Below are 19,921 nucleotides of genomic sequence, written 5' to 3'. Positions count from 1 at the left end.
CCCCGGTCCTTCTCCTCGTGTGTGTGTGACAGTGAGAGTGTCTCCTTTCCTAACCCAGCCCCGGTCCTTCTCCTCGTGTGTGTGTGACAGTGAGAGTGTCTCCTTTCCTAACCCAGCCCCGGTCCTTCTCCTCGTGTGTGTGTGACAGTGAGAGTGTCTCCTTTCCTAACCCAGCCCCGGTCCTTCTCCTCGTGTGTGTGTGACAGTGAGAACCTCTCCTTCCTAACCCAGCCCCGGTCCTTCTCCTCGTGTGTGTGTGACAGCGAGAACGTCTCCTTTCCTAACCCAGCCCCGGTCCTTCTCCTCGTGTGTGTGTGACAGTGAGAACGTCTCCTTTCCTAACCCAGCTCCGGTCCTCCTCCTCGTGTGTGTGTGTGACAGTGAGAACGTCTCCTTTCCTAACCCAGCCCCGGTCCTTCTCCTCGTGTGTGTGTGTGACAGTGAGAACGTCTCCTTTCCTAACCCAGCCCCGGTCCTCCTCCTCGTGTGTGTGTGACAGCGAGAACCTCTCCTTTCCTAACCCAGCCCCGGTCCTCCTCCTCGTGTGTGTGTGACAGCGAGAACGTCTCCTTTCCTAACCCAGCCCCGGTCCTTCTCCTCGTGTGTGTGTGACAGCGAGAACCTCTCCTTTCCTAACCCAGCCCCGGTCCTTCTCCTCGTGTGTGTGTGACAGCGAGAACGTCTCCTTTCCTAACCCAGCCCCGGTCCTTCTCCTCGTGTGTGTGACAGTGAGAACCTCTCCTTTCCTAACCCAGCCCCGGTCCTTCTCCTCGTGTGTGTGTGACAGTGAGAACCTCTCCTTTCCTAACCCAGCCCCGGTCCTTCTCCTCGTGTGTGTGACAGCGAGAACGTCTCCTTTCCTAACCCAGCCCCGGTCCTTCTCCTCGTGTGTGTGTGACAGCGAGAACGTCTCCTTTCCTAACCCAGCCCCGGTCCTTCTCCTCGTGTGTGTGTGACAGTGAGAACCTCTCCTTTCCTAACCCAGCCCCGGTCCTTCTCCTCGTGTGTGTGTGACAGTGAGAACCTCTCCTTTCCTAACCCAGCCCCGGTCCTTCTCCTCGTGTGTGTGTGACAGTGAGAACCTCTCCTTTCCTAACCTAGCCCCGGTCCTTCTCCTCGTGTGTGTGTGACAGTGAGAGTGTCTCCTTTCCTAACCCAGCCCCGGTCCTCCTCCTCGTGTGTGTGTGACAGTGAGAACCTCTCCTTTCCTAACCCAGCCCCGGTCCTTCTCCTCGTGTGTGTGACAGTGAGAACCTCTCCTTTCCTAACCCAGCCCCGGTCCTTTTCCTCATGTGTGTGTGACAGTGAGAGTGTCTCCTTTCCTAACCCAGCCCCGGTCCTTCTCCTCGTGTGTGTGTGACAGTGAGAGTGTCTCCTTTCCTAACCCAGCCCCGGTCCTTCTCCTCGTGTGTGTGTGACAGCGAGAACGTCTCCTTTCCTAACCCAGCCCCGGTCCTTCTCCTCGTGTGTGTGTGACAGCGAGAACGTCTCCTTTCCTAACCCAGCCCCGGTCCTTCTCCTCGTGTGTGTGTGACAGTGAGAGTGTCTCCTTTCCTAACCCAGCCCCGGTCCTTCTCCTCGTGTGTGTGACAGTGAGAACCTCTCCTTTCCTAACCCAGCCCCGGTCCTTCTCCTCGTGTGTGTGTGACAGTGAGAGTGTCTCCTTTCCTAACCCAGCCCCGGTCCTTCTCCTCGTGTGTGTGACAGTGAGAACCTCTCCTTTCCTAACCCAGCCCCGGTCCTTCTCCTCGTGTGTGTGACAGTGAGAACCTCTCCTTTCCTAACCCAGCCCCGGTCCTTCTCCTCGTGTGTGTGTGTGACAGTGAGAACCTCTCCTTTCCTAACCCAGCCCTGGTCCTCCTCCTCGTGTGTGTGACAGGGAGAATGTCTCCTTTCCTAACCCAGCCCCGGTCCTTCTCCTCGTGTGTGTGTGACAGTGAGAATGTCTCCTTTCCTAACCCAGCCCCGGTCCTTCTCTTCGTGTGTGTGTGACAGCGAGAACCTCTCCTTTCTTAACCCAGCCCCGGTCCTTCTCCTCGTGTGTGTGTGTGACAGTGAGAACCTCTCCTTTCCTAACCTAGCCCCGGTCCTTCTCCTCGTGTGTGTGTGACAGCGAGAACGTCTCCTTTCCTAACCCAGCCCCGGTCCTTCTCCTCGTGTGTGTGACAGTGAGAACGTCTCCTTTCCTAACCCAGCCCCGGTCCTTCTCCTCGTGTGTGTGTGACAGTGAGAACCTCTCCTTTCCTAACGCAGCCCCGGTCCTCCTCCTCGTGTGTGTGACAGCGAGAACCTCTCCTTTCCTAACCCAGCCCCGGTCCTTCTCCTCGTGTGTGTGACAGTGAGAACCTCTCCTTTCCTAACCCAGCCCCGGTCCTTCTCCTCGTGTGTGTGTGACAGTGAGAACCTCTCCTTTCCCAACCCAGCCCCGGTCCTTCTCCTCGTGTGTGTGACAGCGAGAACGTCTCCTTTCCTAACCCAGCCCCGGTCCTTCTCCTCGTGTGTGTGACAGTGAGAACCTCTCCTTTCCTAACCCAGCCCCGGTCCTCCTCCTCGTGTGTGTGTGACAGTGAGAACCTCTCCTTTCCTAACCTAGCCCCGGTCCTTCTCCTCGTGTGTGTGTGACAGTGAGAGTGTCTCCTTTCCTAACCCAGCCCCGGTCCTTCTCCTCGTGTGTGTGTGACAGTGAGAGTGTCTCCTTTCCTAACCCAGCCCCGGTCCTTCTCCTCGTGTGTGTGACTGCGAGAACGTCTCCTTTCCTAACCCAGCCCCGGTCCTTCTCCTCGTGTGTGTGACAGTGAGAACCTCTCCTTCCTAACCCAGCCCCGGTCCTTCTCCTCGTGTGTGTGTGACAGCGAGAACGTCTCCTTTCCTAACCCAGCCCCGGTCCTTCTCCTCGTGTGTGTGTGACAGTGAGAACGTCTCCTTTCCTAACCCAGCCCTGGTCCTCCTCCTCGTGTGTGTGTGTGACAGTGAGAACGTCTCCTTTCCTAACCCAGCCCCGGTCCTTCTCCTCGTGTGTGTGACAGTGAGAACCTCTCCTTTCCTAACCCAGCCCCGGTCCTTCTCCTCGTGTGTGTGACAGTGAGAACGTCTCCTTTCCTAACCCAGCCCCGGTCCTTCTCCTCGTGTGTGTGTGACAGCGAGAACGTCTCCTTTCCTAACCCAGCCCCGGTCCTTCTCCTCGTGTGTGTGTGAGAGCGAGAACGTCTCCTTTCCTAACCCAGCCCCGGTCCTTCTCCTCGTGTGTGTGACAGTGAGAACCTCTCCTTTCCTAACCCAGCCCCGGTCCTTCTCCTCGTGTGTGTGTGACAGTGAGAACCTCTCCTTTCCTAACCCAGCCCCGGTCCTTCTCCTCGTGTGTGTGACAGCGAGAACGTCTCCTTTCCTAACCCAGCCCCGGTCCTTCTCCTCGTGTGTGTGACAGTGAGAACCTCTCCTTTCCTAACCCAGCCCCGGTCCTTCTCCTCGTGTGTGTGTGACAGTGAGAACCTCTCCTTTCCTAACCTAGCCCCGGTCCTTCTCCTCGTGTGTGTGTGACAGTGAGAGTGTCTCCTTTCCTAACCCAGCCCCGGTCCTTCTCCTCGTGTGTGTGTGACAGTGAGAATGTCTCCTTTCCTAACCCAGCCCCGGTCCTTCTCCTCGTGTGTGTGTGACAGTGAGAATGTCTCCTTTCCTAACCCAGCCCCGGTCCTCCTCCTCGTGTGTGTGTGTGACAGTGAGAACGTCTCCTTTCCTAACCCAGCCCCGGTCCTTCTCCTCGTGTGTGTGTGACAGTGAGAACGTCTCCTTTCCTAACCCAGCCCCGGTCCTTCTCCTCGTGTGTGTGTGACAGCGAGAACGTCTCCTTTCCTAACGCAGCCCAGAGCCCCACCTTGAGCATCCAGAGGAAGTGCCGCACGCTCATGGTCAGCTCGTGGGGCGGGGCGGCGCCGGGCCGGCAGTAGGCCGCGTAGATCTCCCAGCACTTATCGATGTAGTTCATTGAGTACAGTGTCCGCTGCTGCTCGCTGAACAGATTGCCTGGAGGGAAGACGAGAATCCCCCAGACTGGGACGGAGAGACGGCCACCGACGGCTGTGCCCCGTGAGCTCACCTTTGACCTGGCAGGCGTTCGGGTGGATGTTCTCGGTCATCAGCCGGGTGAAGCACAGGAAGAGCGAGGGGCTTCTGTTCCTGCGAGTCAGACGGCGGCATCAGCCTCCCGCCAGGCCACGGCCCCGAGTCCCCGCCCCCCGGGGAACTTTGCTCTAACAGAGAGCGCGTAGACAGAACAGTAAGCGTGCAGCAGGAAGACCCCTCTTCCATCAGGGATCGCTGGATCCGTGTCTCAGCCCCCTGCTAGGGCACGAGGAGGAGGACACGGCGCCTCCCCCGCATTCGTCCCCAGACCCACGACCTCGGTGTGACACGTAACAGCATCACTGACCAGTGTGTCGTGAAAGAAAGACAAAGTCCAGGACACCGTCACGGACGGGGGAGACAGGGGGCTCACGGCACAGTGCACAGTGCAGCGTGCGGCGCTGGACAAATGTGCCAGGGCTGTGGGAGACGAGCTGGCCCGAGGGTGTGCAGCAGCTCTGGGGGCTACCCTGGCCACACCCCGTGGGTCCAAAATCATTTCAGAATCAGCTCCTTGAGAGGCCTGTGTATATCACTTTTGTTTCCAGGAAACAGGGAAGTCCGACCTAAGTGGGGGGAGCTGGCTGTGACCCAGGAGCCGTCACCAGTACCGAGATGACTCTGACGTCAAGGGTTTCCCTCGTGCTAAGCGGGAGCTCAGGGTCAGCCAGCGTCTAGGGAGAGGGAGAGGCCGAAGCGAAGGCGCTGCGGGAAGGAGGCCGCCCCAGGGCCCGGGGGAGCCGCCCGCCGCCCACCACCCGCGTGCTCACTGGTACTCTCGGTGGTGAATGTGGTAGGCCAGCTGCAGCAGGTAGTTCAGGAAGGCCCTCAGAAGAATCGTCCTGAACGGAGAATGGATTTCTTCAAACGGTATGTCGTCGTCGTTGGCTGAAATCCCAACATCAGGGAGCACGCTTAGTATCTTCCAGAACCTACCCTTATTTGCTGCTGGCACACAATTCAAAGAACTGAATATGCCAGGGTGCTCACTTCCTGGAGCAGCCACCGAAGGGATAAGTACCACGTGAACAGTTGAGGACAGGAAACCTGACCGGTCCCAGGGTTTCGGAGGGGTCTGGGCCGCAGTTGATCAGTGCTGCTGGTTCTAAATGGACCCTGAGTCATTTTCAAGCACTTAAGTTGGTGGGAAGTGGGTATCTAAAAAATTAAACATGTTGGGGCCAGTGCTGTGGCACGGCGGGTTAACACCCTGGCCTGAAGCGCCAGCATCCCATATGGGTGCCGGTTTGAGACCCGGCTGCTCCATTTCCGATCCAGCTCTCTGCTGTGGCCTGGGAAAGCAGTGGAAGATGGTCCAAGTGCTTGGGCCCCTGCACCCACCCCTGCACCTACGCGGGAGACCCAGAAGAAGCTCCTGGCTGCCAGCTTCGGGTTGGTGCATCTCCAGCCGTGCGGCCAGTTGGGGAGTGAACCATCGGATGGAAGACCTCTCTCTCTCTCTCTCTCTCTCTCTGCCTCTCTGCTGTGTAACTCTGACTTTCAAATAAATCTTTAAAAAAATTAAACATTTTAATTTAAAAGTAGATGATTTGAGGTTTTCTGTTCTGCTTCCCAGAATTCAGGTGAAAGGACTAAAACCTTCAAAGTTTTTTGTTTTTTTTTTTAATATTTAGTTATTATTTGAGAGGCAGAGACAGAAAGAAAGACATCTTCCATCTGCTGGTTCACTCCCCAAATGGCCACAACGATTTTAAGATTTATTATTTTGGGGCCAGTGTGTGGTACAGTGGGTTAAGCTGCCACCTACAACACCAGCATCCCATATGGGTGACAGTTCAAGTCCCACCTGCTCTACTTCCAACCCGGCTCCCTACTAATGCACCTGGGAAGGCAGCGGAAGACGGCCCAGTGCTCGAGCCCCTGCACACGTAGGCAACCTGGAAGAAGCTCCAGGCTTCAGATTGGCCCAATCCTAGCAATTGCAGCCATCTGGGGACTGAACCAGAGGATGGAAGATTCTCATTCTGTCTGTCTCTCCCCACTTTTCATTTTTATTTTTTTTTTTTTGTTTTTTTTTTTTTTTTTTTTTTTTTTTGACAGGCAGAGTGGACAGTGAGAGAGAGAGACAGAGAGAAAGGTCTTCCTTTGCCGTTGGTTCACCCTCCAATGGCCGCCGCGGCCGGCGCACTGCGGCCGGCGCACCGCGCTGATCTGATGGCAGGAGCCAGGAGCCAGGTGCTTTTCCTGGTCTCCCATGGGGTGCAGGGCCCAAGCACCTGGGCCATCCTCCACTGCACTCCCTGGCCACAGCAGAGGGCTGGCCTGGAAGAGGGGCAACCGGGACAGAATCCGGCGCCCCGACCGGGACTAGAACCCGGTGTGCCGGCGCCGCAAGGCGGAGGATTAGCCTATTGAGCCACGGCGCCGGCCTCTCCCCACTTTTCAAATAAAGTAACACATCTGAAGACCAAGAGGACAGGCAGTGGCCAACGTTGAGAGCCGGGCCGTGGACGTCCCACGTGCTTGCTATGGTGTCACGAGATCACCACGGGAGCAGACCCCACACCGAAGGCTGGGACGCCTGCCCCGGCACCCGCCTGCCCCGTGCCTCGGGGCTTCCGGCAGGTTGCAGGAGCACTGATGTGAGGGCCCGAGGTTCTCACCACTCAGTATCCTGTCCATGTCGGCAAGAGTGACCCCGTGGTGATGGAATCTGCAGTCTTTCAGGAACCGCCAGAAGTGGAGCTTGGTCATGAGAAAGGTGTTGTCCAGCGAGTGGTCGCAGCCCAGGCTGCTGTAGAAGCTGTAGATCCGCCGCAGCTCCGTGATGTTCCTCAGGACAGCGTATTCCACCTGCGGGGGACCAGGCTGCTGAGCGGCCCTCAGCCAACCGCGACACCTGTCTGCTCAGGTAACGTGCTGTGGGACAGCCCCCGATGCACAAGCCATGACAAGCTGCACCAAGTCCAGCAGTGCGCAAAAGTGACACCACATCAGCCTCGACTGGGACGGATCCTGGGCTGCGGGGCTGCTCTGAGGGGCCGCCACGGCAGCGGAACAGTTAAGCCATCGCCCACAGCCCCGGCATCCCACCCGGGCACCAGCTCAAGTCCTAGCTCTTCCACTTCCAACCCAGCTCCCTGCTCACGTGCCCGGGCAGAGCGGTGGAAGACGACCCAAGTGCTTGGGCCCCTGCCACCCACATGGGAGACTCAGAGGAAGTTCCAGCCTCCTGGCTGTGGTCTGGCCCAGCCCCGGCCGTTGTGGCCATCGGGGGAGTGAACCACAGAAAGAAGACCTCTCTGTCTCTGTGACGCTGCCTTTCAGATGAGGGAGGGGAGGTCAGGCAGTGAGTCACCGCTCTAGACGACTTAAAGGGCAAAGTTGCATGAAATCAACGCCCTGGACGAGACAGAACCTCTGTTTCCGACAGGCACTCTGTCCCTGGGAAGAGAGAGCACATCCCGAGGCCGCCACGTGACAGGCATGGGGTCCACCCCAGAGCCCCAGCCACCATGTGACAGGCGCGGGGTCCACCCCACGAGCTCCAGGCACCACGTGACAGGTGCAGGGTCCACCCCAGAGCTCCGGCCACCACGTGACAGGTGCGGGGTCTACCCCACGAGCTCCAGGTGCCACGTGACAGGCACAGGGTCCACCCCACAGCTCCGGCCACCACGTGACAGGCGCAGGGTCCACCCCACAGCTCCGGCCACCACGTGACAGGCCCCACAGCTCCGGCCACCACGTGACAGGCGCAGGGTCCACCCCAGAGCTCCGGCCACCACGTGACAGGCGCGGGGTCTACCCCACGAGCTCCAGGTGCCACGTGACAGGCGCAGGCTGAAGGCTGCAAGTCTGGACTCGGCACCACTCGTGAAAGCGAGACGAAGTTTCATGAGACCCACCAGGGTCTCCCCGCCCAGCTCCTGCTTGCACTCTGATGATTCCATGTCCACAAAACAAAGGGAGGGGCGAGGGTGAGGCTGGCCCGCAAGACCCTGAGTCCCAGAGATGCGGAATTCAGCCGTCACCCCGCTGTTCTGAGGGCCTCGCAGGAGCTCGCAGGCGCCGGTCATGCAAAGCCGTGTCCTGTGCACCCGCAGGCCCCAGACAGCCGTGCGTGGGGCCACACAGCAGACCGAGCGTGGGAGGAAGGCTGCGCAGCCTCGGCCTTCAGAGCTGAGCGTGGGGATGCGTGGGGGTGCTTGGGGCTGCCACGCCCCGACAGGACCCCAGAAGGCAGGCGCCCGTCACCCCACACAGGACACCCGCGGCTCTCGGCCCAGGGGCTAGGCGGGAGGCTCCTACCTGCCGCCTCTCCTCGGGCTGCTCCTTCTTCGGGTACTTGCTCAGCAGCAGGCTGATGTTCAGCTCCACGCTCGAGCCCAGCACGGAGTGACTCTCGCTGCCGTCCAGCTTCCTGATGATTTCTGGCGGGGGAGGGCACACGGGGGCGGGGGTCCTAGTGAGGAGCGAGGTGACAGGGCCAGCGCCCCGCGACAGCCACCTCCCACCAGCTTGTGACCCAGGGGCTGGCGCCGGTGCTGTGGCGGCACGGCTAAGCCACTGCCTGCAGCACTGGTACCCCACATAGGTGTCCCGGCTGCTGTCCCTTCCAATCCAGCTCCCTGCTGAAGCACCCGGGGGAGCAGGGGAAGACAGCCCAAGTGCTGGGCCCCTGCACCCGTGTGGGAGACCTGCACGGAGCTCCTGGGTTCGCCCAGCCATGGCTACTGTGGCCTTTTAGAGACAAAATCAGCAGATGGAAGATCTCTCTCTCTCTAACTCTGCCTCTCAAATCTTTAATAAAACAAAAAAGACTGAGAAACAGAGGCAGTAGGGATATTTGCAAGTTGGACTCCATGGATTAAAAACAAAGTAATTTGTTTTCTTTCTTTTTCAAAGCAATTGAAAAAGGGAGGGGCCGAGGGTGGGGCTGGCCAGCAAGCTTGAGCCAGCACGGCCTGCTGCCTCCAGGTGCGCGTGAGCAGGAGGCACAGGAAGCAGACTGGGACTTGACCCCAGGGCCCCTGGTCAAGGACACAGCCAAGCCGAATGCCGCCCCCCGCCCTGCACCACGGGCAGGCTCCTACCCGCGCTGAGGGAGGACCGGCTCCGCCTGCACCTCGCGGTGGCCTCCGAGGGCAGCTCGGGGCCGCTCAGGACATCGGCCTCACGCTCGGCGAAGTGGGCGATGTGGTCGCTGTGGAACAGGCCCTCGTACACACGCCCGTTCTTGAACGTCAGCCGGCCCTGCGCACAGGAAGGCGAGCGCTTGCAGCAGCGGGCGGCGCTCCCGGGACCCCGGGGTGGCAGGCGCCGGCCTTGCCAAGGGCTCGGAGCTTCCGGCTGCTGTGTTCTGAAGCCTCGGCTTCCCCCACGCATCAGGGGACTCCGCAGAGGCTGCAGCAAAGGGGCGCTAAGATGAAAGCCGATTCTGGTACAAAGGAAAATCCTCCTGAAATTTCCGCATTTCTATCAACACTTTAAATATCCCACATGGCTGTGGATTTACAAAACAGTTTGAGGTGTTGTGATGCAGCGGGATAAGCTGACCCCGTGACGCCAGCATCCCATGTGGGCACTGGTTCAAATCCTGGCTGCTCCACTTCCCACCCCACTCCCTGCTGAAGTGCCTGGAAAGCAGCAGCTGATGGCCAAGTGCCAGGGCCCCTGCACCCAGGAGGGAGTTCCTGGCTCCTGGCTTCAGGCTGGCCCAGCTCCAGCGAGTGAACCAGCGATGAAGACCTCCCTCTGTTTAACTCTTTCAAATAGATAAAATTTTTTTTCTCGAACCACAATAAACTTATCTTCTGATTCCATTTCCCCTGAGTGTTTTGAAGCCGCCTCCTGTGGTTGGGCTCCAGGTCTCATGGAAAATCCTCTCTCCTCTTCCCACCCCTCCTACTTCCCTCCTCACCTCTCTCTGTCATGCCCAAGTATTTGTGCTGTGACCAGCCGAGTGCCCGTCACACGACACAGGACCCTCCTGGTGTCTGTCAACCCAGGCCACAAATCACTGTTTCAGAGGCAGGCAAGTGACCCAGTTCAGCTCTGGGAGATGCAAGACAGACATGGACAGCAGCTGTCTCCTCTTCTGCATAGTGTGGGATGTGGGTGTGAGGCCTGGAGTCCTGGCAGCCATCTGGCAATTAGGAGAGCAGGACAAACAACCTGAGGGCAAAGCTGACTTGGGGCAGTAGGGGAGGTACTGTGTGCAGGAGGGGAGTGCTGATGTTTGAGTTGTTGACTGTAACCAACCCTGAAGCCCACGCTATTACAGATGGCAGATAAGGCTGAATTGTAACAGGAGATCAAAACCATCCTAACGTGCACTCACACAACCAAATAAACTCCAAATACACGGGAAACCACAAGACGTGGGCAGGGGCTGGGACTATGGTGTAGCGGGTGAAGCCGTTGCCTGCAGTGCCAGCATCCCATATGGGCACCAGTTCTAGTCCTGGCTGCCCCACTTCTGATCCAGCTCTCTGCTGTGGCCTGGGAAAGCAGCAGAAGATGGCCCAAGTCCTTGGGCCCCTGCACCTGCGTGGGAGACCCAGAAGAAGCTCCTGGCTCCTGATCAGCACAGCTCCAGCCGTTGCAGCCAATTGGGGACTGAACCAGCGGACAGAAGACCTCTCCCTCCCTCTCTCTGCCTCCCCCCTCTCTCTGTAACTCTGACCTTCAAATACATAAAAAATTAAAAAAAAAGATGTGGGCAGATATCTTAAAATTCATATAATGGCCTCAACACAACAGTCATCCGCGATTCGATTCGCAAGCTGTCCCCGCCCGTCTGACGTCACCTCCCCGTGTCCCTGGCCACGCCTGTACTCACCACGCCGTGCTTCCTGTCGCAGACCCACTCCCCCTCGTACATGGCTCCGCTGGCGTAGTAGAGCTTCCCGTGACCGTGGCGACGCCCATCCACGAACTGCCCTACGTATTCGTTCCTCAGGGGGTACTGCGAGTTGGGGATCCTCTTCAGGAACCACGTGTGTGTCCCAAAGCCGTTCTGAAAGGAAGCAAATTGCCATCAGAAACGTGCAACGGTTTCCTCTTTTTAACCTGGATCCGTACAACATGAGCACACGTAGGTGAGCTTGTGGCACAGCAGTCGGGGCCCCGCTTGGGACCCACGTCCCGGATCTGATACCCAGGCCCGGGTTCGCGCTCCACTTCCACCCCAGCTTCCTGATGCTGCACACTGGGAGGCAGCAGGTGATGGCTCAAGGACTCGGGTTCCTGCCACCCCCCTGGGCGACTCGGATGAGTTCTGGGTTCCTGGCTTCCGCCTGGCCCAGCCTTGGCTGTTGTGGCTGTTTGGGGAGTAAACCAGAGAACTGAAGATCTGTCTCCCTGCCTTTAAAATAAATAAGAATTTTAAAGAACTAGGCTAAAAACAATGACGGTGTGAAAGGGCAGAGAACACAGCCTCTGGGGGCGTGTTGTGGTTAAGCTGCCATTGTGATACTGGCGTCCCACGTCCAAGTGCAAGTTCAGGTCTCAGCCGCTCTGCTTCCATCCAAGCTCCCTGCCAATGAGCAGGGAAGATGGAGGATGACGACCCAAGCACGTGGGCCCCTGCCTCCATGTGGGACACCCAGATGGAGCTCCTGGTTCCCGGCTTTGGCCTGGCCTAGCCCTGGCTAGTGTGGCCATTTGGGGCACCAACCAGCATATGAAGATCCTGTTTCTCCGCACACCTCCCTCTGTTACTCTTTCAAATAAATAAATAAATAAATCTTCTTTTAAAAGTTGAAAGCTGGGACTCAGGTAACTGCACACGCGTGTTCACAGCAGCGTGATCCGTAACAGCCACGGGGGGTGGGGGGTGGGGTGGGGGGGAGCCACCCAAGTGCCCACCCACAGATGTGCAAGAACTCTGACACAGGAGGACACTTCATAAAGTCCAGGGAAATTACACAGAAAGATCTACTTGGGAGCAAAAAGATTCTGAAATACACACAACACAAGGGGTCTTCCTTAGTTGGGTGAGGGGCGGGCAGTTGGCATCTGTTGGGACGCCCACATCCTCCACTGGATGCCTGGGTTTGAATTGCAGCTCCACCCCCGATTGCAGCTTCCTGCTAACGTGCACCCTGGGAGGCAGCAGGGGACGGTCAACTACGTGTGTCCCCACCTCCCACGTGGGAGACCCAGGTGGGGTTCCTGGCCCAGTTCTGGTCACGGAGGCACTGAGGCAGTGCAGCAGAGGACGGGAGCGCTCCCTCCCTCACACACCGAATTTAAATGATTATGGAAAGTACGTGTTACGAAAACACCATGCTTAGACATCAGCTCACCAAAATAAACTCATCTTTGAATCCCACCATTCCGCAAGTTTTTGAAGTACTCTCATATAATTACTATGTGTCTTTAATTATTTTTTTTTTAAATAAAGAAGAAATGTCTCAAATCAAAGTTTCCAGAAAGCAGTACCACCAAAGCAGAACCCCGCTGGAAACAGAAACATCAGAGGCTCCCAATGAAACCAAAACTGGCCTTTTGCGATCGTGACTGATCCCAGGAGAGAGGGGGAGCAGTACAGATGCCACCTACGAGAACGGTAAGGCAGTGCCACGTACAACTTCAGGCCGATGCCAGTTCATTAAACAGCACACGCCTCCAGAGCTCACTCAAGCAGACAGAAGGCGCTGGCCACACGAGCGCCCCTATTAGAGCTCTCACGGCTGCACTTCTGAGCCCACTTCCTGCTGAGGGACCTGGGAAGGCAGTGGAGGACGGTCCAAGTGCTTGGGCCCCTGCCACCCATGTGGGAGACCAGGAGGGTTCCTGGCTACAGCCTGGCCCAACCCCAGCTGTTGTGGCCATCTGGGGAGGTAACCAGGGGGATGGAAGATCTTTCTCTGTCACTCTGCCTGTCAAATAAAATAAATGAAGTACTGGGGAGTTAGCACTGTGGAGCAGCAGCGGAAACCACCACGTGCAGTGCCGACAACACATACGGGCACTGGTTCAAGTCCCACTGCTCCACTTCTGATCCAGCTCCCTGCTCTGGCCTGGGAAAACAGCAGAAGATGACCCGAGTGCTTGGGCCCCTGCGCCTACATGGGAGACCTGGAAGAAGCTCCTGGCTCCTGGCTTCCATCTTGTACAGCTCTGGGCATTGCTGCCATTTAAGGAGTGAACTAGTGGATGGAAGATCAATCTCTGTCTCTCAAATGAAATAAATAAATCTTAAAAAAAAAAAAAAAAGTACTGGAACAGGTGTTTACCACAGCGGTTAAGTAAATAAAATACACTTTAAAAAAAGAAACAGATTACCTAAATAGCACATCATGTACTAAGGACACTGGACTTTATAATTACTCTGATTCCCTGGCACATCCAGAAGACAGAAAACTGAAGTCAACACTTCCCAACACCATCCTGATGACTAGAACCTCACTAAGACATCACTGGGAGAGAGACTGCAGACTGACACCCCCGCTGAGCCAAGCATCAGGAACCTGAATCCCGCAAGATGTGCAGAGGGAAAACAGCATCAGGACCAAGAAGGCGTCCCCGGAACGCAAGGCTGGCTCGACATTCGCAGCTCCGTCGGTGCTGTCCCACTCATCTGCGGCCTGGAGAATGCCATGTGGCCACCTGACCGGGGCAGGGAAAGCACCAGGCAGAGCCCAACACCCACTCACAGAAAACAGTGGAAGCAGGTCGAGAACCAGAGAGGGCGGCCTGAACCCAACAGGGGGCATCTACGAAAAACCGACAGCTAAGCCACCCTTGAAGGCGCATGGAGTGTTCCCTGCAGACAACAGCAGCAGCAGCAGCAGCACGGGCCCTCCTCCTGGCCGAGCAACGGGCCAACGGGAGAACCACACACGGATTAGAAACGTGCAGAGTTGACCACACGTGCCTGTGCGACTGCCCTAGAATCTTATAAACAAAAACGTGAAACTATGCTATGAGATCATCAAGGTCCCAGCTTACCAGATCAATGTCTAAGACAAACTACAAGAAGCTAGTGGTTTCAAAGGTGCGACAGTCCCGGTGCTCACAGGAGCCACACGCACTCATGAGCTCCACACAGGCAGCCTGTGTGAGAGACCACGGGAGGAGCCCAACAATGAGACCGCTGTAGCAGCGCGTCCAGGGGCAGGCGACCCTGGGCAGCAACGGAGAGGACTCCAGTAGGCAGGACCCTGCCGCCCACACGGGGGCTGGGACTGGGTGCCTGGTGCCCGGCTGTGCTCCCCACCCCCACCAGCTGCCATCAGCAGCTGCAGAGAGAACCAGTGGATGTCTCTATCTCTCGGCCTCTCAAATAGTTTTGATTAAAAATACAAATCAACAAGGAAATGCGTTTGAGAGCAACCAGTAGGCCCCCGAGTTCCCACATTTAGCAAAGCTCCCGTTTCGGGCTGAGACGGCACGGATGTGAGGGGCAGCACGGCGTCCCCCCTCCCCTCCTCACCCGGTGCCCACAGCCGCACCCACCTGGACACCCCTGTCCCACTGGCCCGCGTACTCCTCGCCGGTCGTCAGCCACCTCATCCTGCCCTCGCCGTGGCGCAGGCTGTTGTCCCACTGGCCTTCGTAAATGTTTCCCGATCTGTAACTGAGGCAACCAGGGAACAGGGTCAAGCTCTTGCCCACAGCACACGGGCAGCCCGCCCTGCACTTTAAGCCCATGGACTGGGGAGTGGTTGCTAAAATCCTTGCCTTTGGGAGCAGAACAAGTCAGTTTAGGAAACCGGCTCCTTTCTCAGTAAGGTCGCAGAGGAGGAAGAGCAGGGTTTCTTCATCCTTCTCAAAGTAACTCCCTGTTCAGCTGCGTACTGTGGGGCAGTGGGTTACACTGCTACCTGGGACGCCCACGTCTCATGGGAGTACGGGTTCGAGTCCCACCTGCCGCACTTCCAATCCAGATTCCAGTGATGGCTCAAGTGCCTGGGCCCCCGCCACCCACGTGGAGGAGGGGGAAGGGACAGGGAGGGGGACGACAGAGGAGATTCTTGGGCCCCTGCTACCCACACGGTAGACCTGTATGGGGCTCTGGGCTCCTGGCTTCAGCCTGGACCAGCCCAGGGGCTTTGTGATCATCTGAGGAGTAAACCAGCAGATGGAAGCGCTGTGTGTGTGTGCAACTCTTCAATAAATACATCTTTAAAAATAAATCAAGTGGTGTTGGCGCTATGGCATAGTGGGTAAAGCCGCCGCCTGCAGCACCAGCATCCCATATGGGTGCCAGTTCGAGTCCTAGCTGCTTTACTTCCGATCCAGCTCTCTGCTATGGCCTGGGAAAGCAGTAGAGGATGGCCCAAGTCTTTGGGCCCCTGCACCCATGTGGGAGACCCGGAGGAGGCTCCTGGCTCCTGGCTTCAGATCGGCCCAGCTCCAGCCATGAGGGCCATTTGGGGAGTGAACCAGTGGATGGAAGACATCTCCCTCTCCCTGTCTCTCTCCCTCCCTTCTCCCTCTCTGTCTCTGCATCTCTAACTCTGCTTTCCAAATATTTTTTTTTAAAAAATCAAATCACTCACTGAGTGTTGTGCCCTGCCTGGAGAGAGCAACAGTGCTCTCTGGAACCACTACACCTCATCCCTGGGGAGCCCACGTAGCCCGTCCGGACCCACAGACCCCCAGGGCGGCCCCCATACGTACCACCGTATCCCCCAGCCCTTGCGCACGTTGTACACCCAGTCACCCTCGTACCAAGAGGTGCCCTCCTGGTTGTAATAGATGGTGCCCTGAAACAGAGAACGTCACCAGGTACAACAAAGCTCCCTGATGTGCACGCGGCCCTAACAGGCACCTGCCGCGGCAGGACAGGAAGCCCGTATGTGTCTGCTTTGCAATGAAGAAGGCGGCAAGGGGCCGGTGCTGTGGCCCAGTGGGTTAAGCCACTGCCTGCAGCACCAGCATCCCATATGGGCACCAGTTCAAGTCCCAGCTGCTCCACTTCCAATCCAGCTCTCTGCTGTGGTCTGGGAAAGCAGTAGAAGATGGCTCAAGTCCTTGGGCCCCTGCACCTGCGTGGGAGACCCGGAAGAAGCTACTGGCTTCGGATTGGCACAGCTCCAATCGCTGTGGCCAACTGGGGAGTGAACCAGTGGATAGAAGACCTTTCTCTCTCTCTGCTTCTCCTTCTCTGTGTAACTCTGACTTTTAAATAAATAAATCTTTAAAAAAAAAGAAAACGGCAAAGTATTCCCATCAAGGGAGAATGCAATGAAGTCACTCGCCTGTGACGGCCTAGCAACACCTGGAGTGGGCAGTCGTGCCTTCTCACTCACTGATGACCACTCCGTGCTGGGAGCCACGGTCACCTTCCTGTCACTGGTTTTGACACCTGCCTTGGGGCATGGCAAGGGGCATGGGTTGCCTGGGTCTGCACCAGCTGGCTTCTCAGCGGGGTCGTCCCTCCCTGCGTGCCCGCCTGCGGTTTCTCTCCTGCTCCACGCTCTCAGGCACAGAGATGCTCCCGTCTGGAAGTCGCCATTCCCCTCTCCACTCCGCCCCACCCCACTCCACCCTGCCCAGCGTGTGACATAAAACCCACGGTCCGGGAAAGCCTGCGCTGCCCAGGGGCCACGGCCATCTCAGCGAGGAGGCCAGGGTGCAGCCACGGCTCAGCCACACGGCCCCGCTCGTCTCCTGACTCGGGGCCTGGCTACATCCTCAGTCCCTTTCCAGCCCTGAGCCCAGACAGCCCTGGGTGCACGGACGCTGAGGGTCTGAGGTCTGGCTTTACCCCCTCTGCGGGCTCCACCTGTCAGGAAAACAGCACGGCACGAAGCGCAGAGGCGCCGGGGTTGGTCATCTGTGCCGTTCAGATGAAAAGGCCTGAGGAGCCAGAACACCCGGGACGCCCCAGGGCCGCCCGCACCTGCTCCTGCCCTGGCTTCCCCGTGGTTGGAGCTCGACCTGGGTCGCGGGCGGTGACCCCTGCAGGGGCTCCCGATCGTGGGTCAGATTCCACCCATCTGCTTCTGTGGGTGTATCAGAGCTGCAAAAGGTTGGGGCACGTGGGACAAGAGGGAGGCACCTCTGACAGGTCTGGGTTTCCTTCCGGGCCGAGGAAAACGTCTTGGGGCGGGTCGTAGGAGGCAGCCACATGGCACCGTGAACGGACGTGAGCTGGAAGCTCCGGAACGATTCAGGCCACGGGAAACAGAGCCTGGCCGCCCTCCCCGGCACGTGGCCGCCCTGCCCACCTTGCCGTGCCTCTTGCCGTGGCACCAGTGGCCGACGTAGGACACGGGCTGCGTGCTGCACTGGAACATGCCGAAGCCGCTTCTCCTGCCGTTCACCACCTCCCCGTCGTACACGCTGCCGTCGGGCCACGTGTACGTGCCGTGGTTCATGGGCACATTCTTCACAAAGTCCCCCTGCGGGAGGAAGGCTGAGGTGACAGGAAGCAGGCGCGGCCACCGACACTGTCCCCGCGAATACCCTGCCCGCCCTCCTCCTCTGCTCCCCGCGCCCCTCACCCGAGCCCCTCCTCTGGGTGGAAGCCCAGATGGAACACAGCCCCCGGAAGGTTGTGTGCGGATGAAGCTCGAGGGAGCCAGAGGGCCACGTGCTAAGGCGGCGGCTTCAGATCCTGACCCCAGGAACTTTGGTTCTTGGAACCCACCTTGAAGGAGGCCCTGCCCCACCCCCGCACCGAGGTTCCGGCCCATGGCTTAGCACAATGCACGCACCCGACACCCCGGGCCCGGGGCCTCTGTTCCCTCCTAGGAACCAGAAGCCCCCGGAAGCAGCCAGTCTGCAGAGGAAGAGGCCACGCAGCCTGCTCTGACCACTGGCCGGTTGGCACGAGGTGGCTAAGCACTGCGAGGATGCTTCTGTGCGAGCCTGAATCCTGCCCATGAACTCTCCTCAGAGGACTGGGGTGGGGACTGGAGGGCCGGCAACAACGGCTCTCGGGGCTGGCGCTGTGGTGCAGCGGGTAGGGGCCCCCCTGCAGCACCAGCATCCCAATATGGGCGCTGGTTTGCGTCCTGGCTGCTCCACTTCCCATCCAGCTCCATGCTAATGGCCTGGGAAACTAGCTGAAGGTGGCCCAAGTGCTTGTGCCCCTGCACCTGTGTGGGAGGCCTGGAAGAAGCTCCTCACGCCTGGCTGTTGCCTGGCTTAACCCCAGCTACTGCAGCCATCTGGGGAGTGAACCAGCGGATGGAAGATTCCGTGCTATGTCTCTCCCTCTTTTGCTGTAACCGTTTCAGATAAATAGATTTAAAAAAAAAAAAATACATGTTTCCCCGCCCCCCACCCCAGCAAGATGGGGTCAGCGAAACCCACATGGTAGAACACAAAGCCAGTAAACAGAGCTGGAGCTGGATGAGATGCAGAGGATGGGACCGGCCCTGTGCCGTGGCAGATAAAGCTGTCACGTGAAATACTGGCAGCCTATCTGGGTGCCAGTCCCAGCTGCTCTACTTCCCATCCAGCTCCCTGCCAATGCGCCTGGGAAGGCAGCAGATGGCCCAAGTCCTTGGGCCCCTGCACCCACGTGGGAGACCTGGATGAAGCTCCTGGCCTCAGCCTGGCCTGGCCCTAGCCGATGCGGCCATTTGGTGAGTGAACCAGCAGATGGATGGTCTCTGTGACTGTCTTAAATAAAAGATAAATCTTTGAAACAAACGAACAAAAAAAAAAGACACAGAGGGATGGTACACCATCTGTCTCTGTAGGGAGTGGGAGGGGCTACATGTGGGGTCTTCAAAAAATTCATGGACACGCAGGATGTGTGGATTAAAATAATTTTTTTGCACCAAAATAAACTCTAAACTTCTCCTTTGATTCCATGCCCCAGGAACCTCCTGGAGGGCCCTCACATTCACACGGCATGCTGAGGACACTCGTAGGCCCTGCACGCTCGCCAGCCCCGTGGCCTCTGACCCCCGCGCTGAGTTCCCTTAGTGACACAGGAAGCCTGACTGCGGGAACCCGGCCATGAAGCTCCACCCGCCAGCCGCCGGCCGCCACGCTTCACCTCGTATTTCAGTCCATCGGCCCAGATGTAAGTCCCCTGGCCGTGCATAAGACCTTCTGAGAACGTCCCCTGCAAGACAAAGCAGAGCACCCTTGGAATGTAGCCAGTCATTCTGTGCCAGACCTGCAGACCCGGCCTTCGGTCTCCGTGTGGAGCCCTGCCCCTGCCGCCTGCCTTCACCAACGTGCTGTCTGCGGGTGGGTGTCGGCAGGAGAGCCCTGGTGGGCTGGCACCATGCTCTGCTGTCCAGTTCTCAGAAGGACCGACGGAGGGCCCACCAGTACCCAGTTCCCTAAACCTTGCACCTGGCAGTTCTGCAAGGGTCTTCCAAGTGTATTGCCCGGGTGGGTGTTTGGCCCAGGAGGTGGGGTACCAGCAGGGACACCTGCACCCCACGTCTGCGACCATGCCTGCTGGCTGGCTCCAACTCCGGAAACCAGCTCCCTGCTCGTGCAAAACCCTGGGAGGCACTGGGCGACACCTCAAGTGATTTGACTCTGGACTGCGTTGCTGGCTCCTAGCTCCAGCTCGGCCCAGCCTCAGCCATCACAGCCATTTAGGGAGTGAAACAGCACAGCTCTCTATGTGGTCTCACCCCCACCACTTCTCAAATAAATACATGAAACTTGGAACCCACCCAGCAATACTGAGATTAACTAGTGAAAAGAAATGAATATGCCCGTGTAAAAATATTAATATACTCAAAAAAGGAACCTAGCAAACTGAGCCCATTTATGGCGAGCAGATGGTGATGGAGATTTTATTCAATACTCTGACTTCGCTGTGGTTTGCACAATAAACAAAAATTACATCCCCCATCAGAGTGCCTGGGTTCAAGTCCCAGCTCCCCTGTCATTTCGGCTTCCTGCT

General features: G+C 57.9%; 1 protein-coding gene across 5 annotated transcripts in view; it reads right to left on the bottom strand.

Annotated features, from left to right (window-relative positions):
• RSPH10B (radial spoke head 10 homolog B) overlaps positions 1-19,921 on the bottom strand; it is a 55,657-nt gene that overhangs the window by 31,751 nt on the left and 3,985 nt on the right. For 4 of the 5 annotated variants that reach the window (XR_011384535.1, XM_070064380.1, XM_070064381.1 and 1 more), the window contains exons 3-14: positions 19,052-19,120; positions 17,268-17,441; positions 15,715-15,800; positions 14,548-14,668; positions 10,925-11,101; positions 9,177-9,336; positions 8,392-8,513; positions 6,744-6,933; positions 5,963-6,076; positions 4,890-5,007; positions 4,094-4,173; positions 3,872-4,020 (exon numbers count right to left, since the gene is read on the bottom strand). Coding sequence is in view for 4 of the 5 variants with exons in the window: in XM_070064380.1 (XP_069920481.1) it covers positions 3,872-4,020; positions 4,094-4,173; positions 4,890-5,007; positions 5,963-6,076; positions 6,744-6,933; positions 8,392-8,513; positions 9,177-9,336; positions 10,925-11,101; positions 14,548-14,668; positions 15,715-15,800; positions 17,268-17,441; positions 19,052-19,120 (1,560 nt within the window). In the remaining variant the exon portion in view is untranslated. The remainder of the gene's footprint in view (positions 1-3,871; positions 4,021-4,093; positions 4,174-4,889; positions 5,008-5,962; positions 6,077-6,743; positions 6,934-8,391; positions 8,514-9,176; positions 9,337-10,924; positions 11,102-14,547; positions 14,669-15,714; positions 15,801-17,267; positions 17,442-19,051; positions 19,121-19,921) is intronic. The other variant, XM_002723079.5, reaches the window with a different exon arrangement.

Source organism: Oryctolagus cuniculus, chromosome 19 (genome assembly GCF_964237555.1).
Source record: "Oryctolagus cuniculus chromosome 19, mOryCun1.1, whole genome shotgun sequence".
Lineage (NCBI taxonomy): Eukaryota > Metazoa > Chordata > Mammalia > Lagomorpha > Leporidae > Oryctolagus > Oryctolagus cuniculus.
Note: the sequence above shows the minus strand (reverse complement) of the source record. Positions and strands in the feature narration are given on the sequence as shown.